This window comes from Halichoeres trimaculatus, unplaced genomic scaffold, assembly GCF_033239565.1.
Source record: "Halichoeres trimaculatus isolate MK-OKI-2021-1 unplaced genomic scaffold, fHalTri1.1 fHalTri1_scaffold_9, whole genome shotgun sequence".
Lineage (NCBI taxonomy): Eukaryota > Metazoa > Chordata > Actinopteri > Labriformes > Labridae > Halichoeres > Halichoeres trimaculatus.
In genome coordinates this window covers 5272073-5294104 of record NW_027437188.1, presented here as the reverse complement: position 1 = coordinate 5294104, position 22032 = coordinate 5272073, and the positions used below count along the sequence as shown (strand labels likewise).

The 22032-nt window shown below is 38.9% G+C and overlaps 1 protein-coding gene across 16 annotated transcripts in view; it reads right to left on the bottom strand.

Annotated features, from left to right (window-relative positions):
• gramd1bb (GRAM domain containing 1Bb) overlaps nt 1–22032 on the bottom strand; it is a 213068-nt gene that overhangs the window by 74708 nt on the left and 116328 nt on the right. For 12 of the 16 annotated variants that reach the window (XM_074680451.1, XM_074680442.1, XM_074680444.1 and 9 more), the window contains 2 exons: nt 16959–17048; nt 8581–8607 (listed from right to left, as the gene is read on the bottom strand). In XM_074680451.1, coding sequence (XP_074536552.1) covers nt 8581–8607; nt 16959–17048 — 117 coding nt within the window. Of the gene's footprint in view, nt 1–1093; nt 1574–8580; nt 8608–14602; nt 14771–16958; nt 17049–22032 lie in introns of those variants that run through there. The other 4 variants (XM_074680453.1, XM_074680454.1, XM_074680452.1 and 1 more) reach the window with 3 other exon arrangements.

The following is a 22032-nucleotide window of genomic DNA, read 5'->3' as shown; positions in this document are numbered from 1 at the left end:
AGCGTCCCAGAAGCCAAGTGGAAAATTGCTTGAACTCAGAAGTGTGTGTGTATGTGCATATTAAAAAAAAAAATGACACACAGTGAAATAAAAAACCTGCACTGCACTAACAAACAGTCATTTCGTAAGAATAGTTATTTTATTTTTTATTGTTTTTTTCATATTCAGTTAAACAAATATTTCTGTTTTTATATATTGAATATTTTTAAATCATTGCTATCTTTTTAACAATTTCTGCACCATCAGATCAAGGTAAATTCCTTGTAATGTAAAAAATACTTGGTAAGACTCTGATTTTGGTCATTTTAGGGAACATGCATGCATGTGTATAAAAAGTTTTGTTAGATTTCTAACTTGTACATAATACAAACTCCAGCAAAGACTTTCAGCCTGTTACTTCAAGAGTAAACTCCTGACTACAGTTCAAACATCACCTGTTTTAAGTATCCCTAGTTTTAGAAACAGCATAGCCTTTACTATAAATTATTTTCATATTACAAAAGCTGTTTTTTTTTAGATCTTTTGAGCTAGAAAATGGTGACGTGAACACAATTCTTATCTCTACTGTAGACTAATGCATTTCACAGCAAAGGTCACACAGCTGCAGAACAACACCAGGCTCATCTGGGTCATGTGATATTGTCAGTGGAAACTACATTAGCACTTAGCTCAGTAGATAATCAAAGGATGCTTATCAGAAAGCTGGAGAAGGTAATGGATGGTACAAAACTGTAGAACATTAGGAGTGAAAGTGATAAATAATAAGGGTGGGGTTTGTTATGAGACTGCAGAGTGGATTTATGTATTATATTTCACTGTAACTGACAATATTTGCCCATCCCTTAGTTGTTTATATTCAATTTATATCCCATCTGATAAACATAAAAATATTAGAATTTATTCAAAATTATATTAGAAATAATTAAAATAATTGAAATAAAAAGGTTGTCATCTGAATTCAATAGGTAACAAACTCATTTCATGCAGTTTCAACATTTTGCATGTAAGCTGTTAAAGTGTTTTTTAAGAGACTCAAGACTGCAAAGTAACAAAGTGCCTCTGCTTAAGAAAGGTAAGAGAAATCAGACCTGACCTTATGTTTGTGCATGGTGAACAGGCAGACACCATCCTGGCCTCTCTCCTGGCTCTCATGGCCTCTCCTCAATCCCTGTCCCGCTGTTTCGTTGTCAGATTGTCACTTGTCCAGCATGCTTTGTCATCACCACCAAGCCTCATAAAAACCCTCGTGTCCTCCTATCTTACAGAGCACATCCAAGGAAAAAAAAAAACTGTCAATGGCTCAAAAGTTGCAAACACAGAGGCGACACAGAACGCACTTGTTAAGCTGAAATGCCTTTTCAGAAGCTGCAAGATGCAGAGCCTGCAAACATCAGCCTGTCCGATTTGAATCAATGGAAAGCAGCGCTCTCCTCCTGGCTCACAGCTCGACACAGCTCTGTCAAAGCATCATCTTTTCTCCCCGCTTAAAAAACAACCAGGTTTCATTCCTCTTTCCAGGTGGTTCGCATCTTTGCTTCCTACGGCATCCCCTCACATCTGCTTCGCTGAGCCATGGATGAGCAGTTGTACGAGGGAGGATGGGTCAAGGATGGGAGTGCTCTGATTGGCTGCCTGGCTATGGTGTGTGTGTGGGAAGGTCCCTTTGGTAGGCTCCCTGGGAACGGCTATGCTTGATAAGGGTGGTCCTTCACCTCCTTTCCTCCTCTCCCTGCTTTATCAGCCTCCCTCCTCTACTCTGCTCTGCTCTCCTTCACTTTCTCTGTCTCTGCTCCTCCTCTGTCTCACGTCTGCACTACAGGCTTCAGGCATGCACCCGCTGTCCTCCATCGAGAGCACTGCGGCGCTTGTGTGTGGAGCAAAAATCAGTGATAATGTGGCTGCACGCCGAATACACAAATAAACACACACACACACACATGAATCTGATGAGGTGGGAGCGTCTACGTCATGATGTCTTAACATCTTGCAGCATCGTTAGGATGGCAAAGCCCATGACCCAAATACATCCAAAAACCCTTCTTCATCAGTGTCGACATGATGCTCATCATATAGATCCACTGATGTGATATTGTATGCCGCTAATTTGTAACAATAGGAATCATCAGGGGGAAATGCCTGGAGAAATCAGATTCCACTGATGCTTAATAAGATAAGATCAGAGAAGAAAACGCAATACTGGAGAAGAAATGATCAGAGGCAGACACAGTGCTAACCCAGAAACAAATACATAGAGCATCCGAGAGTTGCATTCAGCCTGGTTCCCAAAACATATTTGTTGAAGTGACAGAAATCTCCTGCAAAACATATATTGTCTTGGATGAATCACGCCCGACTCAACCAACTTATCCCTCCCTTTCTCAAAATTCATCCACATACAGGAAACTAGAAACTCGTCTATTCTGTGAGTATCATTTACCCAATAAGTTGGATCATTTCTTTTCTGAGGCTCCTGCAAATAGAAGAGGGTGAGATCAGATTATGCTGACCTCCATCAATAGAAAGAAGCTTCTCAAAGCACGGACTGTAATCGATGATAAGGTAATTGAGATGGCGGAAGAGCAACGTGAACATGAGAGCACAGGCGGCAAAGGCACAGAGTACAATAAATGTTTAAGGTGATATCAGGAGCAGAATATTTTAAGATCAGTCAGTTTAAGGACAGGAATAGTTACTGACATGTTATTTAACCCAAAAGCCACGTCTTACATCATGGTACATCTTACATCATCTATGGTATAAAAACAATAAATCCTCATTTGAAACCTGCTAACGAAAGGATTTTCAAATGCACCTACATCCTGCCTATCCTCTCCTGTGAGAGAGCTTTTTGCATGCATTATTTACAGCAGATTTTATAAGAAATGAGAATCGATCTCGTGAAGGTAATGTTTCTCATGCACACTTAGGAAATACCTGCAGTAGGCTGACAGAGGATCCAGAAACAAAGCAGTGCACAAGAGGTGTACGTGGGTGCAGGTAAGACAGGGATTGCACAACACTATGTTTTTATTTTATCTAATAGAAACAGTATATTTCTGTATGATCAATACTGTTACATGAGACAAATGTCAGAGGGACTGGTCTCAGGGTGATCCTAAAGTACAATTAACTTTGTTCTGTGTGATAAAGGAATAAATGAACTAAATGAACTATCACATAAACAGTGTCCCAGCTACTTGATACAGTTTAAAAAATGGACTCAGGGTTGGACACTGGGTATGAGGCTGATCTCTGTTCTGTAACATCAGCATAAATGAAAGAAATAATAAATTGAACTCCACTAAAATAAGAGAGTATCTGGCATAGATTCATTCACTGAGGGATCATGAATCAAAAAAAAAAAAATAATGTAACTCAAATAAAATAAGGGGCTGACTGCTTCTGACTTTGCTAATACATTCATATTTTCCCCGACTTTCTTCCCCAACTTGTCCCATTTACCTTGTTGAATTAGTGAGTATCGTCATTTTTAAAAAGGTTTTAATGTCTCTACAAGCTGTTACTGAAGCATTCTTCTTAAAGGGGACATATCATGCTTGTTTCTCCTTTTCACAATGCCAGACGAGGATGCCTGTAAAGCATTTCTGCCCTCAGTACAAGTCATTTAGTTCCTTCATTGCCCCACGATAGCGTTCTCAATATCCTCAGTTTAGGCCATTCTGAAGATCTTGTTGAAACACTCCGTTTCGAGAATGACATCCAATAACCTCGCAACGTCTCAGCCCTTTGTGCTCTGATTGGTCAGTTCTATCAGAGGGGCGGAGGGGGTAGAGCCAGGGGGCGGTTTTTGCAGCATGGCAGTATTTACAAAATCACCATACTGGATGGGGCAGACCGAGCGAGTTTGCTGTTTGCCAAAACTTCACCGTAAGGCATTGATAGCACTAATAAAATGGCAGAGTGTAGGATATGTCCTTTTGTATTGGACCCGAGTCAGACCCAGACGGTTCTGCAGCTCAGGAGGAAGAAAATCCACCTCGACACAGATCATCTCAGGACACTTCAGTGTGGTGAGTCAAACTGGTAACATGTATAGTTAATACGTTAATACTCGGCTCTTAGTGGGTGTATCCCTCGGTGGCGGTTGTGTGACTAACTGACATCACAGAGGAGGAGGAGCTGCTTTATCAGATTACTCCAATAAAAAGAAAGGTACCTCGTGCCGTCACGAAGGTCAAAATCTTGCGGCCAAATGTCCATGACCTATTTTCAGAGGCATCAAATCTTGTTCTAGGATGTCAGAAAAAATACAAAATCTCATTTTTTGAAAATTAAGGGGGTGTAAGGTCTTGTTTTCAAAAGTATTACATTATATGTAAGTCTTAAATCAGGCATCAGCATGATATGTCCCCTTTAAAGATGCTGTAAGGAGGATCTGTTTTAATTGGACTGCCTCGCCACCTTCTGGATCGAAGTCTCACACATGCTATTGTAAAAATGTAACTTTTACCAAGTGTGTGTTTGCTTTGGAACTAATCTTCTTTGTTCAAGCCAAATTTTTACTAGATACAACATGACAAGGTAAGGTATTTATCAGTACAGTTACATAGCGCTGTTGTGTAAAAACGTGACATCAAGTAAACATAAGTTTGTAACATCAGTAGGCAGCTAAGTGCAGCACTACTAGCACTCTTGTGCTACAACGTAATCGTAGGCTAACGTAACAACAAGCGAACTGTCAGTTCGAACAGTAGTTTAGTAGCCATCCATACATAGTGACACTGACAGTCCAGTGCTCTGAGACATGTCTATAACTTGTGACGTTAGTGAATCCTGGTTAGCCATGTCCTGCCAGTCATCTACCAAGCAAAGCTAACGTAACCTCACTCTTTATTTTATTGATAGACTCTCAAGTTTGAATAGACCACTGCAGAATAACTGCTGACTGTGGGTTTGAATAAACATTATCACAAACAGCTTAGCTTGTGTTTAGCCTTTAGCTTGTGCTTTATCTCTCTCCTGTTCATCTTCTGCTCTTCTGTCCTTTTTCTGTCTGACAGTTAGGCTTCAGTGTCCACCATCACTACAACATTAATCACAGTAATCGTTTTCAGCAGAGAAAAACACAGATCTCTCTTCTCGATACTAAATTTCATCAGCCAGTGTGGCGTTGATACTTAGGCTGTATTCAGGCCAGAAAAGTCCTTCGGTCCACTTGTTTGGTCTTGACCAAAAGCTGACTTTTTTTTTTCGTCAGATTGTACTTTTCACAAGTGGACTATATTCTGTAAACACATCCACGTGTGTGACGATCAGTGCTCTCATTGGACAGCACTGACAAAGGGGGCACACAGAATACAGACCCAGAAATGGAGGTGTGTGCTCTTATTAAAGCTGCAAAATCATTTTCAGTTTCAAGAGCAGCTCCTTCAAAGCAGGCTTAACAACACCGTTTCAAATTTTGTAACAGCGAAGACGAATGTGTGCAGCAAGGAGACGCTATGCTCTGCATGTCCTGACCCACAACATGTTAGCAACAGCGTGGCTAAACAGAAGACGGAGGATCAGGTATGAACCAAAGACGGTTAGGTTACGGTGACTTTATAGGCCCAAAAGGCACATGTATCCTGTAGTTAGTTTGGATGGACCTTGTTTTGTATTCAGACCTGCACCGGAGAACCACGAACCGCACCAGAGTTCGTTTGGAAGCGGACCGAGACCACCTCAAAAAGTGGGTCTCAGTCCAGTTGTTTGGTTCGTACCAGGGTTCCTTTGTGTCTATTCACACCTGCATGGAAAGTCCACACCAGCGCAACCCACTGTGCATTGAATGTTAATTTACAGTGCTGATAATACCATAATGACCCAAGTATGAGACAAGGTTATTTTAGTTGAAAATAATGTGCAAAGTGGGGCTGTCTTAAAATTGTCTAACCATTGACACATGCTGATGTTGTCTAAGGTCGTAACAGCAAAGGGTGCCAGCCTTTTTGTAAAGCCAGTGACATCACTATGGCACAAGAAGATGAAAAATGAGGAGGCACAGTGATTGACCAGAGCAGAGTGGACCAAAAGATGGACAAGTTAACAAACAGCTGAGGCAGAGTTATGATGCTAATTTTAAGATGGCAATGGTCAATGCACCAGACACATTCAACAACTGTCAGGCAGCTTAATCATGTGGAGTTACGGAGTTATGAAGTGTAATGTCCAAAGAAAGTGCATCCAAAATGACCATTTGAAAAATGCTAATTGTAAAAGAAAAGCTTGAGAAGGCAGGCTTGCATATTTTTTTCCAAAATTGTCTATGTGGTGAGTTAGCAACAGTGTTTCTTATAGTAGCAGTTTTCTAGGAGGCTGAGAGTCCATCACAGCGAGGTCGAAAACTCAATATTTCCAATCTGGCAATCTTGGCTTCATTTATCACCAGACTTCAGAAACCTTCATCACTGACTCTACGGCCATGAGTTCAAGGTCATCCTCCAGCGTATGTGCCCCAGAGTCTTCAAGTTTCAACATCAAACGTGTTTACACACATTTCAAACAGAACCAGTGTTTGCTCCAAAACCAGTTGTGTCACAAACACGTTTGCAGTCACATGTCTGACACTGACAATGAAGAGAAGGGGATGTCACAGGTAAAGGTAGAGAAATGGCTTATTCTGCACGATTGAAATATAGCTTGATACAGCACCTGTGTGATGGCAAAAGAATCATTATTCACAAACTGATACATATTCCCCCTTTCAGTACACCCAGTGTGACTTTTCAGCCATAGAGGAAAACTTCACATGGGACACTGAAATATGGCAAATTAAATTTGAAATGTTCTTAATTTCAAGGGATGGGTACCTTTCACATTTGAAACAATATGGTACCGATGCCCGGTACCTGGCAATCTGTACCGGTACTCAACAGTACCAAGTTTCGGTACTTTTTTGTGTTTATGTGGTAAAAAATATCAATTTGTTTAATAACAAAATATAAAAAAGTTTCAATTTGACATATTTATTTTTCAATATATAACCTTGCAATGCTGCGTTTATTTCTAGCATGGAAAATCTTCTACTCTTCCACTCCCTCACAGTCACAAGGATGCATTTAGGTACCTAAAAATGGTACCTTTTGGTTTTATGTGGATCGATACCCGGTACTTTTGACAGGATTCGGTCAGTACCTATAAAAGTACCTAATTCGATACCCATCCCTATTAATTTCTTTAAAAAAAGGTGAAGCAAGGCTCAAAATATCATTAATGAACAAACATTACATTCACTGCTAGCAAGGAACAATAGTTTACTGTAATAAGCTGGCAATAGCTCCAGGCTTTACTATGAAGCTTTTATTTGTGATTGAAGACCACTTCCAAGAATAAAGGTGACCTCAGACCAAGTGGTGAAAGCACAAACTGTGTTCAATCAAACAGCTTCTGGTTGTGTGATGGTGTGGAGAGACGCCTAGCGGTTTAAATTGGCCCGGCCTTGTTGTCACCCAACTCGCATGACTGACCAATCAAAGAATTCCAAAAAAGGAACACACACACACACGAAGCACACACTCGCATGCACACTAACAAAAAAAAAACTGTGTCAACTCAGCTCAGAAAATGCTCCAGACAAACACCACTCCAGCATATTGGGGCGACACTCACACACAAGCATGTACACACATAAAAACACGCACGCCAATAAGGGAAGAGCTCCTGCAGGATGAAGATTCATAACAAGCTGTGGAGACTACTTTCACTCCACAACCCAACTGAAATGAAAACAATAGCAAGTCAGGTCTAAGTTACTACCAAGTATCATATGACCCATGCACAGTATAAAAATGAAAACTGACATTTAGTGAAATGTGCTCAATGTTCATAATAGAAAACCACCCATGTTAAAAAACAACATAGTAAAAATCTCAATAAAAAAGCAAAATGTTTTACCTCTTTTGTCATTATCTCCTGATTTTTCCAACTCTCACTCCTACCATACTGCTCAAGCCACAGTTAGGAAGATGCAAATGAGAATATTGCATATGCAATGAGAAGTTCTCCTCCCAAAAGTTTAGCATGGAAGACAAGTCTGTCCACTATTTCCCTTGTTGCAGCATTTCTCATATGCTGCACCCAACAGTTAAAACATTATTTACCATCTCTTACCTTTTCAGCTTGTACCTGGAACCCCTTCGCTTTAGGAAAAGCAGGGTGTCTCCTGTAAAAGTAAAACCTTCACAAACTGGAGGATGAAATGTTTGTGCCTGTACTGTGCCGCACAGCGCTGCACAGATCTGCTACTGGCCGGCTAGCTAAACAACTAAAAGCTCCACAATAGTTTCAAACCCTCAAAGCCCTGTTTGTGTCTGATGTTGTTTGTCCAATAAAAAGCAAACAATGGCATTCCATGGCTTGCAACTGTATTCACTGCTGGCCTCTCTAAATGCAAAGCTCATTCAAACACCTTGCTTGGCAGACAAAGCACTGAAACTGTGTCACATGCAGGGTGGGCGGGCTGGGGCACATGGGGTGACTGTGAGGCCAGTCCCACTGTATCTTTGCCCAACAAGCCCACCAGGCGAGGATGCCTGCTCACACTCCATCAGAACACAAGAAGTCAAAAAGCAGACGCACCTGATTTTATCCGCTGCACTGTCAGACCTGTACAGGACAAAAGAAAAAAAGAGAGAAACCAGTTATTGGCTTAAACTGACATTTAATACAACACCTTTCAAGCTTTGATTGATTCTTATGTAAAAGAAAGTTAAGTAAGCCTTTTAATCACTCTAATCAAGTTGAAATTAAATTCAACGTTAAAAGAACTCCACTTTCATTAAGCAGTCTGGACTTGAATAAATTCTGCATGGAGGCATCTGTGATTCATTTCACGATTCAATATTAAGTATTATAATAATATTAAACACAACTATCTAACACAAGTGGTGGACCACCATCAGTTTTCAGAGATCTATGAAGACACAAATTACTAGAGAGCAGGTCAGCCAATTGCAGACAAACACACTGGGTTATGCTAAAGACTGAGACTCAAAACGACACTAATTTTTATGTTAGAGGCAACATGGAGCTACATCTACAGCTGGTAACAGTTTAAGATTTGATGTGCTGACATTAAGGCATGAAGGCCTTCAATATATTCTGCCTTCCTCTCCTGCTTCTGCTTTCTTGTTGCAGGTAGCTGTGGGTGGAGTTGAACCTGAGAGAGCTTGTCAGTTATGCAGCAGACCCGAGCAGCTGGGCTCAGGAGGGTTTAAAAGATGAGCTGCTCTGCAAACTCTTTCTCTTTTCCCTGACCTGCAAACTGGCTTTGTCTGTATTAGGGATGTTTGATACCACTTTTTATGCAGACCAATACCAGTACAAGTACACCCTCTTGAGCACTTACCGATACTGAGTACCGATACTACTAGTGCTTTACTTCTACATAAAATTTCAATTAACAGTGACAGATCGTTTTGATCAAAGACTCTGCTACTAAGTCTAAATAAAACACAAACAATTCTCTCTGAGTTTATATATATATATATATATCTATATATATATGTTGTCTGAACTGGACCTGGTGCACATTTGCCGTGGTGTTAAACCGCAGCAATTAGCAGCAACTAGGACTTGCTTGACGTAAGATTATTTGGCCTAGAGTATCTGCTGCTGGTATCTGCACCCTTCACGAGTACTGATACCTTGAATAAAGGCTGGTATCAGCCCCATACCGATACCAGGTATCGGTATTCACCCATCCCTAGTCTATATGTTGTGCTGCAGGATTTATGTATGTTTACACAGATACTTATAACTCCACACACACTGATTTCGGATCCTTATTTCATAGTGATGTATCTACATTATTACAGGAAACTGTAAATCATTGCAGACTACGTGTGGTCTTCCTCTTTAGCAATGTTTGTGACAAAGGATGGCGGCTGTAGGGATGGCTACCGAATTAGGTACTTTTATAGGTACCGACCAAATTCTGTCAAAAGTACTGGGTACCGGTTCATGTAAAATCAAAAGGTACCATTTTTAGGTACTTAAATGTATCCTTGTGACTGTGAGGGAGTGGAAGGGTAGCCAATTTTCCATGCACACATTGCAAGGTTATTTAATGAAGAATAAATATGTGTAATAAAAAAAAAACATGTATTTTATTACTAAAATAATTGTCATTTTTTACCACAGAAACACAAAAAAGTACCAAAAATTGGTACCGCTGAGTACTGGTACTGATTGCCAGGTATACCGGGCATCGGTACCGTATCGTTTTAAATGTGAAAGGTACCCATCCCTAGGCGGCTGTATTCATTCTCAGGGTCAAAAGCTTAACCTGACAGGAGCTACATTGTTGAGGCTGCCTGCAGTGTCTGCAGACATCTTTTTCTCTCATTTCTTTTTTAATCAGCCATTTTGGCGCATGCATTAGAAAGAGCATTTTATCTCAAAATGACATTAATCTGCTTGACAGATTACACAGTCTGTCAGTACTTCACAGACTTTCCACTTCTCTACATCCCCTGCAATGGAGAAACTTTACTTTCTTCTTTTTCTTTCTTACTGAAACCACCAGCTAATCATTTAAACATTTGTTCATTATTCTAAAAGTATCTACCCATTGATGTAGTTTTTAATGCCCCCTTGTGATATTTTTTAGGTTTATATCATTACAGCTCCTGTGAGAAACTTTCATTTAGTGTTCAATTTTGTGATACCTCATATTTTAATAAATTAAAATCAATCACTCAGAATATTTCCTACTAAAATATAAAAATGGAAACAGGATTTTCTTCACCATGGTGGAAATAGTTGTTAATGCAACTGGTACTGCTTCCAATTGCAGGTCATATAAAGGCTTAACAGTTCATTTCAGCCTATTTAAAGGTAAAATGAGGACTACTTAGCAAAGCAAGTGTTTTTTTCTGATCAAAAAGACATAGTTTTCCATGAGTACTTGCACCCACTGCAGTAAGGATGTGACTCTTTCCAAGATGCACACGTCCTGACATGCACACAAAACAAATGGTAATCAGTTTCTCTTTTAACACTTCTTTTCATTATCCAAGACAACTTTTTTTCAGGATGCAAAGTAGTCCTGTATCTAAACATATGTAGCACTGCTGTTTGAAATGTGACAACAAACACATTTGTAAACTCACTACTGTTTAGTAGCAGGCTATATTTAGCACATCCTTTAGCACAGTGCTCTGAGACATGTCCGTAACTTGTAACGTTGGTAAATACTGATCATGTCCAACCAGAGCTCATCTACCAACTCCAACCTCACCAAGCAGAGCTAACATAACCTCACTCTTCATTTTATTGATAGACTTTCATGTTTGAACAGACCACTGTAGAATAACTGCTGACTGTGAGTTGGAATGGACATTACCAGAAACAGATTGACCCATGTTTTAGCCTTTGCTTTATCACTCGCAACTGCTTTCTATCCTTTTTCTTTTTGTCAGTCCAGCTTCAGTCACCACCACTCAGACAAAAAAAAATGAATCCAAGAAATCATTTACTTTTAGAAAAAGGACAGATTTTGCTTCTCACTGCTACATTTTGCCGACCTTGTGTTAAACTGAGAAATGACATTTAGAAATAATCTATCGAGGTCCTGATAACCTGATCTTCAATCTTGGATTAGTATCAGGCACATAATCAGTGATGCCAAAATTACTAAAACACCTGACAGACCTCAAAGATTTGCCCTTGTTTTGCCTCCAAATTATGATCATGACACAGATAGCTGAACAAATATCAGATAAACCACTTTGAACTAAAATAGTTGTTATGTCCATTGTTTGCAGTACACGTCTCTGGCATAGCGTCAACATACCTTTTGAGGACTTCAACACTTATGTTATTTCATGCCTTCTGATACTTGAGCCAAAGGCTTCCCTGGGAATGTACAATACATCTGTCTAGGGTTTTTTTGTTTCTTTTTTGTAAACTTGTCCAAATTTGCAGGACAGGCTTGAGTTCCTGACTTAAATGGGCCAGTCCATCATTTTCATTTTCTTTTTATAAGGAAAAATACTTATATATCGTAATGATGGTTCTGTTTTATAGTATACAGAGCATGATGATAAAATGGTTATGTTATACATAAATCATTTGTTTTTATGAGCATTTTAATGGCCAACTCAACAAAAACAACTGAAACCTCTTAGATATACCAAAAGTCATAATAATTTTGGCCAACACAGTATAAAGAAGGGATGGTGGATTTTTTTTTTTTTTTTTTTTTTTTTTTTTTTTTGTATATTTTCTTATCCTTCTTTTTGGTCTTTGTTAAGCTGGGTTGGAGAAAAGTTACCACTCTTCTCCAGCAGAGGGTAATTTTTTTTTTCTGCAACTGTATATTTACATCTGATCCGAGAGTAATTACTAAAAACTGACTCATGTGATGTACATTTGTTGGAAAAACATGGTTCCTGATCTAGTCTGTAGACATCTTCATCATCATCATCATCATCATCATCATCATCATCATCATTGTTCAACATTTTCATATGGTCTGGTGTTAAAAAAGCAAAAAAACAAAACAAAACAGAAATAGTAAATACACAAGAACTGCAATGTAAATCAAATCATAAAATAATCAAAGTAGGAGACAAGCCCCAGCCTTAACATCTAGAGGTGATACTGTTTCAAGATCACTTGGAAAGTCCCCACGAGGCTTTTAATTCAACGTTAAAAACTCTGCACAGAAGCTTTAAACAAATACAATTATATATGTATTCTAAGTACTTTCACACTTAATAAACCATTACATTTTTTTCCTTTCTTAAAATTATTGTATTAAAATTATGACTCAATCAGAAATGAATAAGCCCTTTAACATTTCACCTATCATACTAGTTTGGTAACAGCAAAACACTGAAAGGTCTGAAAACCCCACTGCCTCCACGTTGGACTTCCAAATATCAAACTAGAACAGTTCTCAAACTGGGTTAAGGATCTCAACTCTAAGAACCACATATAAACCCTGTAAATCAGCCAACCATTACTTTAACATCAAATAAGGAATGAAAGATTTTTGTCACTGGGTGAAAAGGATAAACGTGACAAAATTAATATTTTTTTCAGAACTTTTAATGATGTTAATCAGGCTGTGTGTGAGGAAAGTAGATTAGATTATTCTATTAAAAAATGATTTTGTATTATCAAGCATTTACCAGGAAGGAATGATTAGAGAGGATCATTTGTAAATTTTACGAGTATATATCAGTCCCTGCATTCACACTGTCCTAGTTTTACTATACTTATGTTGTGTTTTTTTTACATAAAAAAGTAATGGTCAAAACTTGATGGACTGTTGACTTTGTTGTATACTACTGTTTCTGACAACTGACCACAGAACAACTGGACATTTTGATGCTGCTTACAGTTTGGATTTAGTGTTTAAAGAACTATGACTTGCCTGAAGGAATGACGCTAAACGCTGCTTCTGCAGTCAAAATGAGTGAGCACCTTAATGATGTAGACCAATAATCCCTCTATATACTATATATGTAAGCTATATTTAGCTTAATGCAAATTTGAAAAAAAAAAAATCCATACCAACCTCATGAACATACCACAAAAGCAGGTTTTAGTGTTTATGTTAAGCTCACAATAACAGCAATTGACCAAATGGCTCTACAGTGAGGCCAGGTTTGCTGCCCTCAGAGTTTAAATCTGACAGAGAGAAGCAGGTATCAGCTTGTTATGCACTGCACGTGTGTAAGAGACACAAGAGAAAACAAGACTTTATCAAAAGCTTTGCTTTAAACAGAGTCTTCAAGTCCTCTTGACTTCTCTTTAGGTGGGGCTGCTTATTTATAGCTTGCTCACAGAGTTATTGCTGTGCCATCATATCTTTCTTGTTCCATTTTAGCTAGCTCTTATCTATCCCTGCTAAAAATACAATAAAGAACTGAAATGTGTCCATTGATATCGTCTTTTTCTTTTATCTTGGGATGTTGCTTTTACATAAATTACATATTACCTTGTTTTTGATGAGTGGTATACTAATAAACAAGTCTTACCCTGCTTTAAGTGATAAATAGGTCACAGTGAGTTAAAGCCTCCCATCCCTTAAGTCGTCAACCTGGCATTGAATTTTGGAATTTTGCGTTGGTTACATAATGATGTAATCTTCACTATAAAATGACCCTATGGTGACATTCCTCACTGTGTGTAATCCTGATCCACAAATCACACTCATCTGCTGCGTCATCTTCACTGATGAGTCATACAACACTGTCTCAGCAAAGTCACATTGTGATATTACATAACTCTATCTGCAGTTACAGCGGAGGAGCAGAACTTAGCAGAAGCCTCAGTTACAAACACTTGAAAACCACAGCAAATGAGCAAACTGGTCTCCATGTCGTTATCTAAATTCCACCCATGTCCCTTCTGAACCCTAACTGATGCCCTGATAATCTGGCAGAGGCAGTTTTAATCACAGCGAGTGGTGCACATGAGCTGACAGCCAGCTGTAACTCTACCAGAAAATGCAGCTGCACAAAGCACGCCAAACAAACTGCAGCACACACGACAAACAGACAGTTGTGATCAAAGCGATGCAAAAGGCAGGAGAGACAGGTATAAATGCAGTGGTGCAGCCTGCAGGCAGAAATGCAGCTGTTTTTACCTGCAGAGGAGACATGACATTCCGTGCCCTCTAAATCCGGCTACAGAACGCTGCTCTCCCTGCAGCTGCTGCAGACGCCCCTCACTAGCTATCACCAGCACAGAAAAGTGTAGCGCAGCGAGAAATCCCATAGGTTTGACAAGTACCGCTCCTAATTTGAGCAAGTGGAGACAGTGAGCGAGATGAGTGCGCGGGAGGGAGAGCCGGAGAGAGAAACATAGGGAAGAGTGCAGGACTGAGAAAAGGATCGGAGGTGTAGTGAATGGCAGACAGAGCTGAAAGCAAAGGCAGATTAGTGGGTGGTTGTTAGGCTAGACGAGGAGTATTCCTACATCGTTATTGCTTTACAATTGCATTCTTTGCATGGGGCAATAAAGGTGGTAGAATTGCCTTGAGTTTGGGGTGCAGACTGTCTTAAAATCTATCATCAACTAAAGTATTTTTTTATAATCCACAACCACAGCATTTTTTATTTAGGCAAAATCTTTCATCCACATTTCCCAACTGATGTTTAAAGGCAGAACGCACACATTTCAGACAAAATCATGTTTTAAAAAGCTACAAAACAGACAGTATGGAAAAACAGTACCCTTCTTTTCTTTCTATTTGTCAACCTCCATTTAAACCTCAGATTATTCCCCTGCAGGACACGTGAAAAGGCAAAACCCTGAATCATTATATTTTACTTTTCTGAAATCTGCTACCTCCTGACTGTGTTCCAGCATACAAAGTCAGTAAAAAAGTTAGGAAGTGCAGATTGTTCTTCAGTCCTGACTTTCCTCTTTTTTTAACTCCCAGTAGGCGAGAATACTTGCTGAGTTTCTGTGGCTGCACGACTTTATTGAAGGAATAAGGTCTGAATATCATACCCCCCAGCAACTAGAGACTCATGCACACATGCACATACACACACGCACACACTTATATACACAAACCTACACCTCCAGTTCAGTAATTGAGTTGATTTCCAAGCCTGTTTCTAAAGTTCGTGTGACAACTGTGGCATATGCAATGTCAGGAAAGCGCTAATGGTACAGCTCCCACTGAAAAGCAGGGACCACAGTTCCAGCAGGTGCACCCACACATGGCCATTAGTGCCTGGCACCCTAATACACTGATCCCATAGGGAATATCCTCATTGAAAACAGGGCTTTTTGTTTCTATGCCTGTGGATAAAATAATGTATACCATCTCTGTGATCTTTGAGGTTAAAGTAAATCCGTGTCCAAAAAGTTTCTCTGACAGAAATCATGCCGCAAATTAGTCTTTTTGGATAAATCAATTATAAACACATGGAAACAAACAGATCTGTATCCTGTGATGCATTAGTGCACCATTATGAGGAGGAAGCGCCCCCTAGTGGAGAATGTATAGATGAACCAGTCCAACGTGAACAGAACTGAAGTAAAGGAATGCACTCTGCAGTAGTATGGAACTGCATGTGACCTTTGTACAGACATAAAACTACGCTGTGTGTATACACCAGCAGTTCTCAAACTTTTTTTCAGAAATGTTCCCCCTGTGAGTTTTTTTTTCTGTCAAGTACCCACAAACAAGCACACAGCAGTTTTGGTTGCAAAAAAAAATAACATAGAACACAGTGCTTTACTATTAATGTCTGATTTATGAATATAATTTATTAACAATAACATTGTTTTTAACCCTGAGAAAGTGACTAGAAAGGCACAAAACATACCATTACATTAACTACATTAACTACAAAATAAAAATAACAAGACACATTTTAAAGAAGATTTGTGCACATAGAAAAAATTATGAACTTTAAGTCCCCTTTTTTGATCAATATAAAGGGCTCTTCTTAAACCTGAGCTATTCACATAATAATAATAAATTAACTTTTCTTCACAAAAAAGACATATACTGTTGGAAAATTTCTCCCCACAGAAAAATCAGAATTCCATGGGTGGGTTGCAACTCACTGACGTAAATCCCAATGGGCATATTTTTCTGAAAACTAATTTTGTCAGTTTTGGTTTTGCCGTTTTTAGCACATGACCTTCTGTGTTTTCAGCAACAGTCCTGGTATGGCAAGGACCTTTATTAATTAATTTCTTATTGGGGTGAGGGGGTGTAAAAAGGAATTAAGTAACCTTCTGAAATAATATTCAGTTTATAAACTTAAACTTTTATTTGGATAAAAAATTTAAATAGTGTTAAAGGAAATTGTCTTTATTTCTAATTTTTGAATATTTCTGAATCTTTCGTATCCCCTGAAGTGCCCTCGTATTCCCCCACGGGTTTGTGTGACCCCATTTGAGAACCACGGGTATACACTACAAGTAATGCAATTTTAGGTGGAAATACACACACAGCAGCTCACACACAGTTTACTCACCTCTCCTCTCTGATTAGTGGAGTCAGGAAGCGAGAGCTGTCGTCCTCATGGCTGCTTTGCTGGCTGCTCTGCTGACTGCTCTGCTGGCTGCTGCAGGCCACATGTGAGACAAAATGCAATTAAATCACTTGTCCACGTTTTTTTTTTTTTTTTTTTTTTTTTGTATTATCTAAGGAAAAAGCCACAGTGAACTGCCTTGTTGATCAGTTAATCAGTTACCATGCACTCTGCCAGTCTATACTTTCCTACTTTATACTTTCCTGAAGAAAAACAGCAGCATGAACAGAATCTATTAAATGTTCTCATCCTATTTACTTCCTATTATATCACATTCACACTACATTTACTTTTGCTGGATTAAAAAAAATCAAATTGCTATCCATCCTTTTTTCATTCAGCAAAGATTCAGCAAATTAAGTGTCAAACACACACACAGCAGCTGTGAACATACAGTAACTGACATGTGCATGGCATCTTGAATCATGGACGTCCTGTCCTGTTCTTGCACCTATCCAGTGATTACACTAGAGGGAGCTATTTTATGCACTATGCGCAAACAAGAATGCACAATATCACATAAATCCAAAGAGGACAGAGTGAATCATGAATGAATGAGGAGAGGAGTAAGAGTATTTACTCCTCCAGTAATGACTGAGAGGGAGCTCTTCTAGCGACAACTCTCCTCTCAATGTACAATACAAACACACACACGTGTACACAAGTGGCCATTTCAGATACTTATAACCAGTCACATTTTTCCTTCATGTCTTTCAATTGATAAAAGTTTATGTAACGTTAATGATCAAAAACATTTTCACAAAGACTTGCCTGTCTTTTTATTTCTCAGTTCTGGATTTTTCTATTTTTAGATGTTGCTGTCATTCCATCAACAGTTTGACATTTCAGTACAAAGCCAGCCTATTGGGAAAGGACTTCATTAATTCTTACTCTAAGCTCTGCAGAGAGCACAATTCTGCTTCCAACAACTGCAGTGCTCTACAAAAGGCTGGAGGGGATGCTGGGAAGTGTTAAAGAGCTGAACTTTAAAAGCTTGGGTACTTTGGTATGCTGCAGATTCACTCTTTGGTAGTTTTTAAACAATATAGTGGTAGAAGCCATCTAAAGGTCAATCAATATTGAATTGATTCTGAATTTTTAATTTATTAACCAAATTGCATATAATATTGAATAGAAATATCACTAGAGGCTTCCACCAAAATATTTGTATGACCTTCGTGTCATCCGGCTTTACAAACCTCAATATGAGAGATTATACTAAGCAGTGGCACAAGCTATTGATGAAATAATTGAATCAAGAGTAACTGTGATTGCTGTCACATGGGGGGACAGACCACTCCCAAACATAAGTAAGTCTCCCGTCAGCACATGATCTTATTTTCAAGCTCAGAGCAATCTAATATTAGAAAAAAATGAATATATGCATTAATGTACTCAGCTTTCTTTTTTTTCCCTAAATGAAAGAGCTGGCAGGAAAAGAAAAGAAGTGCAGAGATAAAAATCTGCAAACTGTAGCTTGGAAAATCATTTTCCCTCATCACTGCACCATGGACCTGAATAAAACAAGTCCAAGTCTAATCTATGAACAAATTTGTTGCTCTGTGCTCCTCCTGTGGTGTGTGTAACAATTTCCAACACACAGTACAAAGCTTTTTCAACATATTTCAGCTAAAGCTCAAATGAGATCAAACTGAGTGGTGAGAAGAGAAAAAGAAATTTGGAAACATGAATCCAAAGATTAACATTCAAAAATTAACATCCACGAAGAAGGCCTATAAGAACTTGAAGGCTCCTGATCCTGAACAGAGCCCGTGCCCAAGCAAGTTATGTGCAAGCCAAGTTACTACAGGGGTGGTGTCATGGGTGGCCCAACAGTCCCAGGCCCACCCACTATCTAACAGACCCACCTCAAACTTTTTCTTTATTTAATGAAAAAAAAAACAGTTTTAAAGAGGAATACCATAAAATTTTGCCACTTTAGGCTTGTTTTATTATTGTTAGATGCCCTGTCTTTATAAAATGAGCCAAGATTGGCAATATTTTAGCCCATTGGTCAAAAAGTTATAAATCATTCAACCTCATGCTAAACCAGTAGGACTACAGGATGATTTGGGGAAAGATGGTAGATTTTTGTCTTTTATTTAACTGTGGTTAATCTTACAGCTTATAATACATGGAAGGTTGAGGTGCCTGATGCACTAAAATGTTTTAACATTTTTTATCAAATATCAAAGAATCAAAGCAACCAAATTTGCTTCAAAACATACACAGTAACAGGACTATATCTATATAGTAATAAAACATTGAAAATTGAAATCTTGGCTCCATGTCTGCAATAAACCAGGTGTTTTCCCCTGTTTGACAGTGTTCACCTTGTTCAAGATTAGGGATGGGTACCTTTCATATCCGAAACGATACGGTACCGATGCTTGGTACCTGGCAATCAGTACCAGTACTCAACGGTACTAATTTTTGGTACTTTTTTGTGTTTATGAGGCAAAAAATATCATTTTGTTTGATAACAAAATATATATATTTTTTCAATTTAACATATTAATTCTTTAATATATTACCTTGCAATGGTGTGTTCATGCCCAGTATGGGAAATCTCCTTCCCTTTCACTCCCTCACAGTCACAAGGATGCATTTAGGTACCTAAACATGGTATCTTTTGGTTTTACGTGAATCGGTACCCAGTACTTTTGACAGAATTTGGTCGGCACCTATAAAAGTACCTAATTTGGTAACCATCCCTATTCAAGATATAAATAAATGAGAAAAGTGAGTTCATAGAAATACTTTGGATTTTCCCTGTCAGCTTTATGAAACACTGTTTTACATCATGAATGAGTGGAAATAGCGCTGCACTACAGTAAGAAACATGTTATTCTCATGGCAAAAGGTCAGAATGTGATTTCAGCCTTATCATAATTTCATTCAGTACCATGCTAGGGTGCCACCCCACCACTTTTTGCAAGAAGAATGACAGAGCATTACAGAATGAGAGTCATGTGTCTCATGTTAGTGCGTGTGTCCTATTAACCCAGCGGTCAAAGTGTCAGACTACAGCTGAGCAGTACTGACCCAAAGATAAAACCCAAAATGAACTAGGTTGGTGAAGTTCATTTTCACAAGGTATTATTGAGATCCTTGGGACGCCACTAAAGAAGTTCCAATGTGAAACATTTGTTTCAAAGCAGCAAATGTTGTAACATTATATCATATTCATTCATAAGTCTGGAATGAGCAGGTCCACAACAACGCATAACATTGCAACACATGTTATGAAGGGGACCATAGAATAAACTCTTTAATTTATCAACAAAGGGTGGAGAACAACCTTTACCTGGTTTAAAGAACACAACATCTTTACTAGTCGGCTTGAGAAGTTAAAAGTTTGTCAGTTCGTTTGGATGGTGGCCATGAAACACTACTTATAACACAATGTTCAAGAATGTTTCTCAAGAAATTGACAAAGCAAAGCATCAAATAGTGACAGGATCAGCTGCATTTTTTGTGAAAATCACTGTTATCTAGTCAGTCTACAGTGAAATAAAACAGGGGTGCCAAATGTTTTTCAATTGCTTCTTAAAATCCCCAGGCACTTGGCAACTTAATGCATGCTAACTAAAAATTAGCAAAACTTCAGACAAGGTCTACCGTCTCTTCAGGACAAAAGATAGGAGCCACTTAGGGTGCAGTTAATTGCACCACACCTCCAGCCAGCAGGTGATGTATAAAGGGCTAAATCTCTTCAAGAGTTGTTGATCCTTGGGAAAAAAGTTTGAGACTGGAAACACCGGAGAGCTTTCAATAAAATTTAGAGAGACTCATTTAAGTCACTGAACGTAATGCTGCTTGAGGGACACTCTTTGCAGGAGAAGTAGAGTGTTAAGAGCTTGGACTTGATCAGCCAGACATCTAAAATCAAACAACCTTGCAACGACTGAGGGAGAAATGACACTCAATCACTTTGAAGGATCTTGTTTACTTAAAAGGCTTGGTCAATGTCGTGCTGAAGCTTTATTTTTTGCTACCTGTGCCTCTCTTTCCAACCCAGCATGGGGTTACAAAGGACTGATTGACTGAGAGCCCACTTAAACAGTATGAACCCCGAAGGTCCACATGTAAAGTGCTATATTCATTTAGCCCTGCAAATGCCTTTTGATTCATTTGCTTTACTCTGGTGTGATGTGGCTGCTACATCTTACACAGATCACAGAGATTTTGTTAAAGTCACTCCTAGAGAAAATACACCAGCTGCCACTGCCCACGTTTGAGCATTTGTGATGGAAACAGATGAAACTGATACTGTGTGTGGACTGTATGCTCACATGCTCAGAGCTCAGATTACCTTACATCATAACAATGCTCCCAGTAACATCAATACTATGGATATTGGATATTTTCAGTGCTGAGTATTGGTGCATCACAAAGCTGCATCCAAAAATTAGCCTCTAGTCAGTGAAAAAAACATTTTTTTTCATGCAATTTAACACGAGTTTCACTGCCTTGTATTATTGCTCATGTTTCCCCTGCAGCAGGTGCAGCGTGTCTGCAAGCTGTTCTCTCAGAGGGGAGACAAATGTGCAGGAAAAGAAGATGTTTTTGTCCAAGTTTATGCAAGTGTTTCCTCTTTTATCTGTATCTTTTGGAGCATGTTGTTTTGAAATTACGGGGACAGAGATGACAGGGCACATGCCCTTGGTGAATAATTCAATAGATATACACAATTGATGGAATATGCACTTTGAACAGGACAGCAAGAATGACTCACAGAACGCTGCTCAACTTGGGGGGAGGTTACAAAAGCAACAATCTCCAACAGTTAGAGAAACCAAAACATATTGTAATTGATGTTTGTAATGTATTTTCAATGAAGAGAGCAAAATGGCACAAGGGCTGTTACTGTGCTTTTTTAAATAAGTTCTCAGTATTCATCTCATTTCTAGAAAATCAAGGTAAGGTCTGCAGGAATTTTCATTACTTGTTATAGGTAAACACAACATTCAAACTGGGCCCCTCCTTCTTGGCTCAGTGCCAGCAGCAGCACACA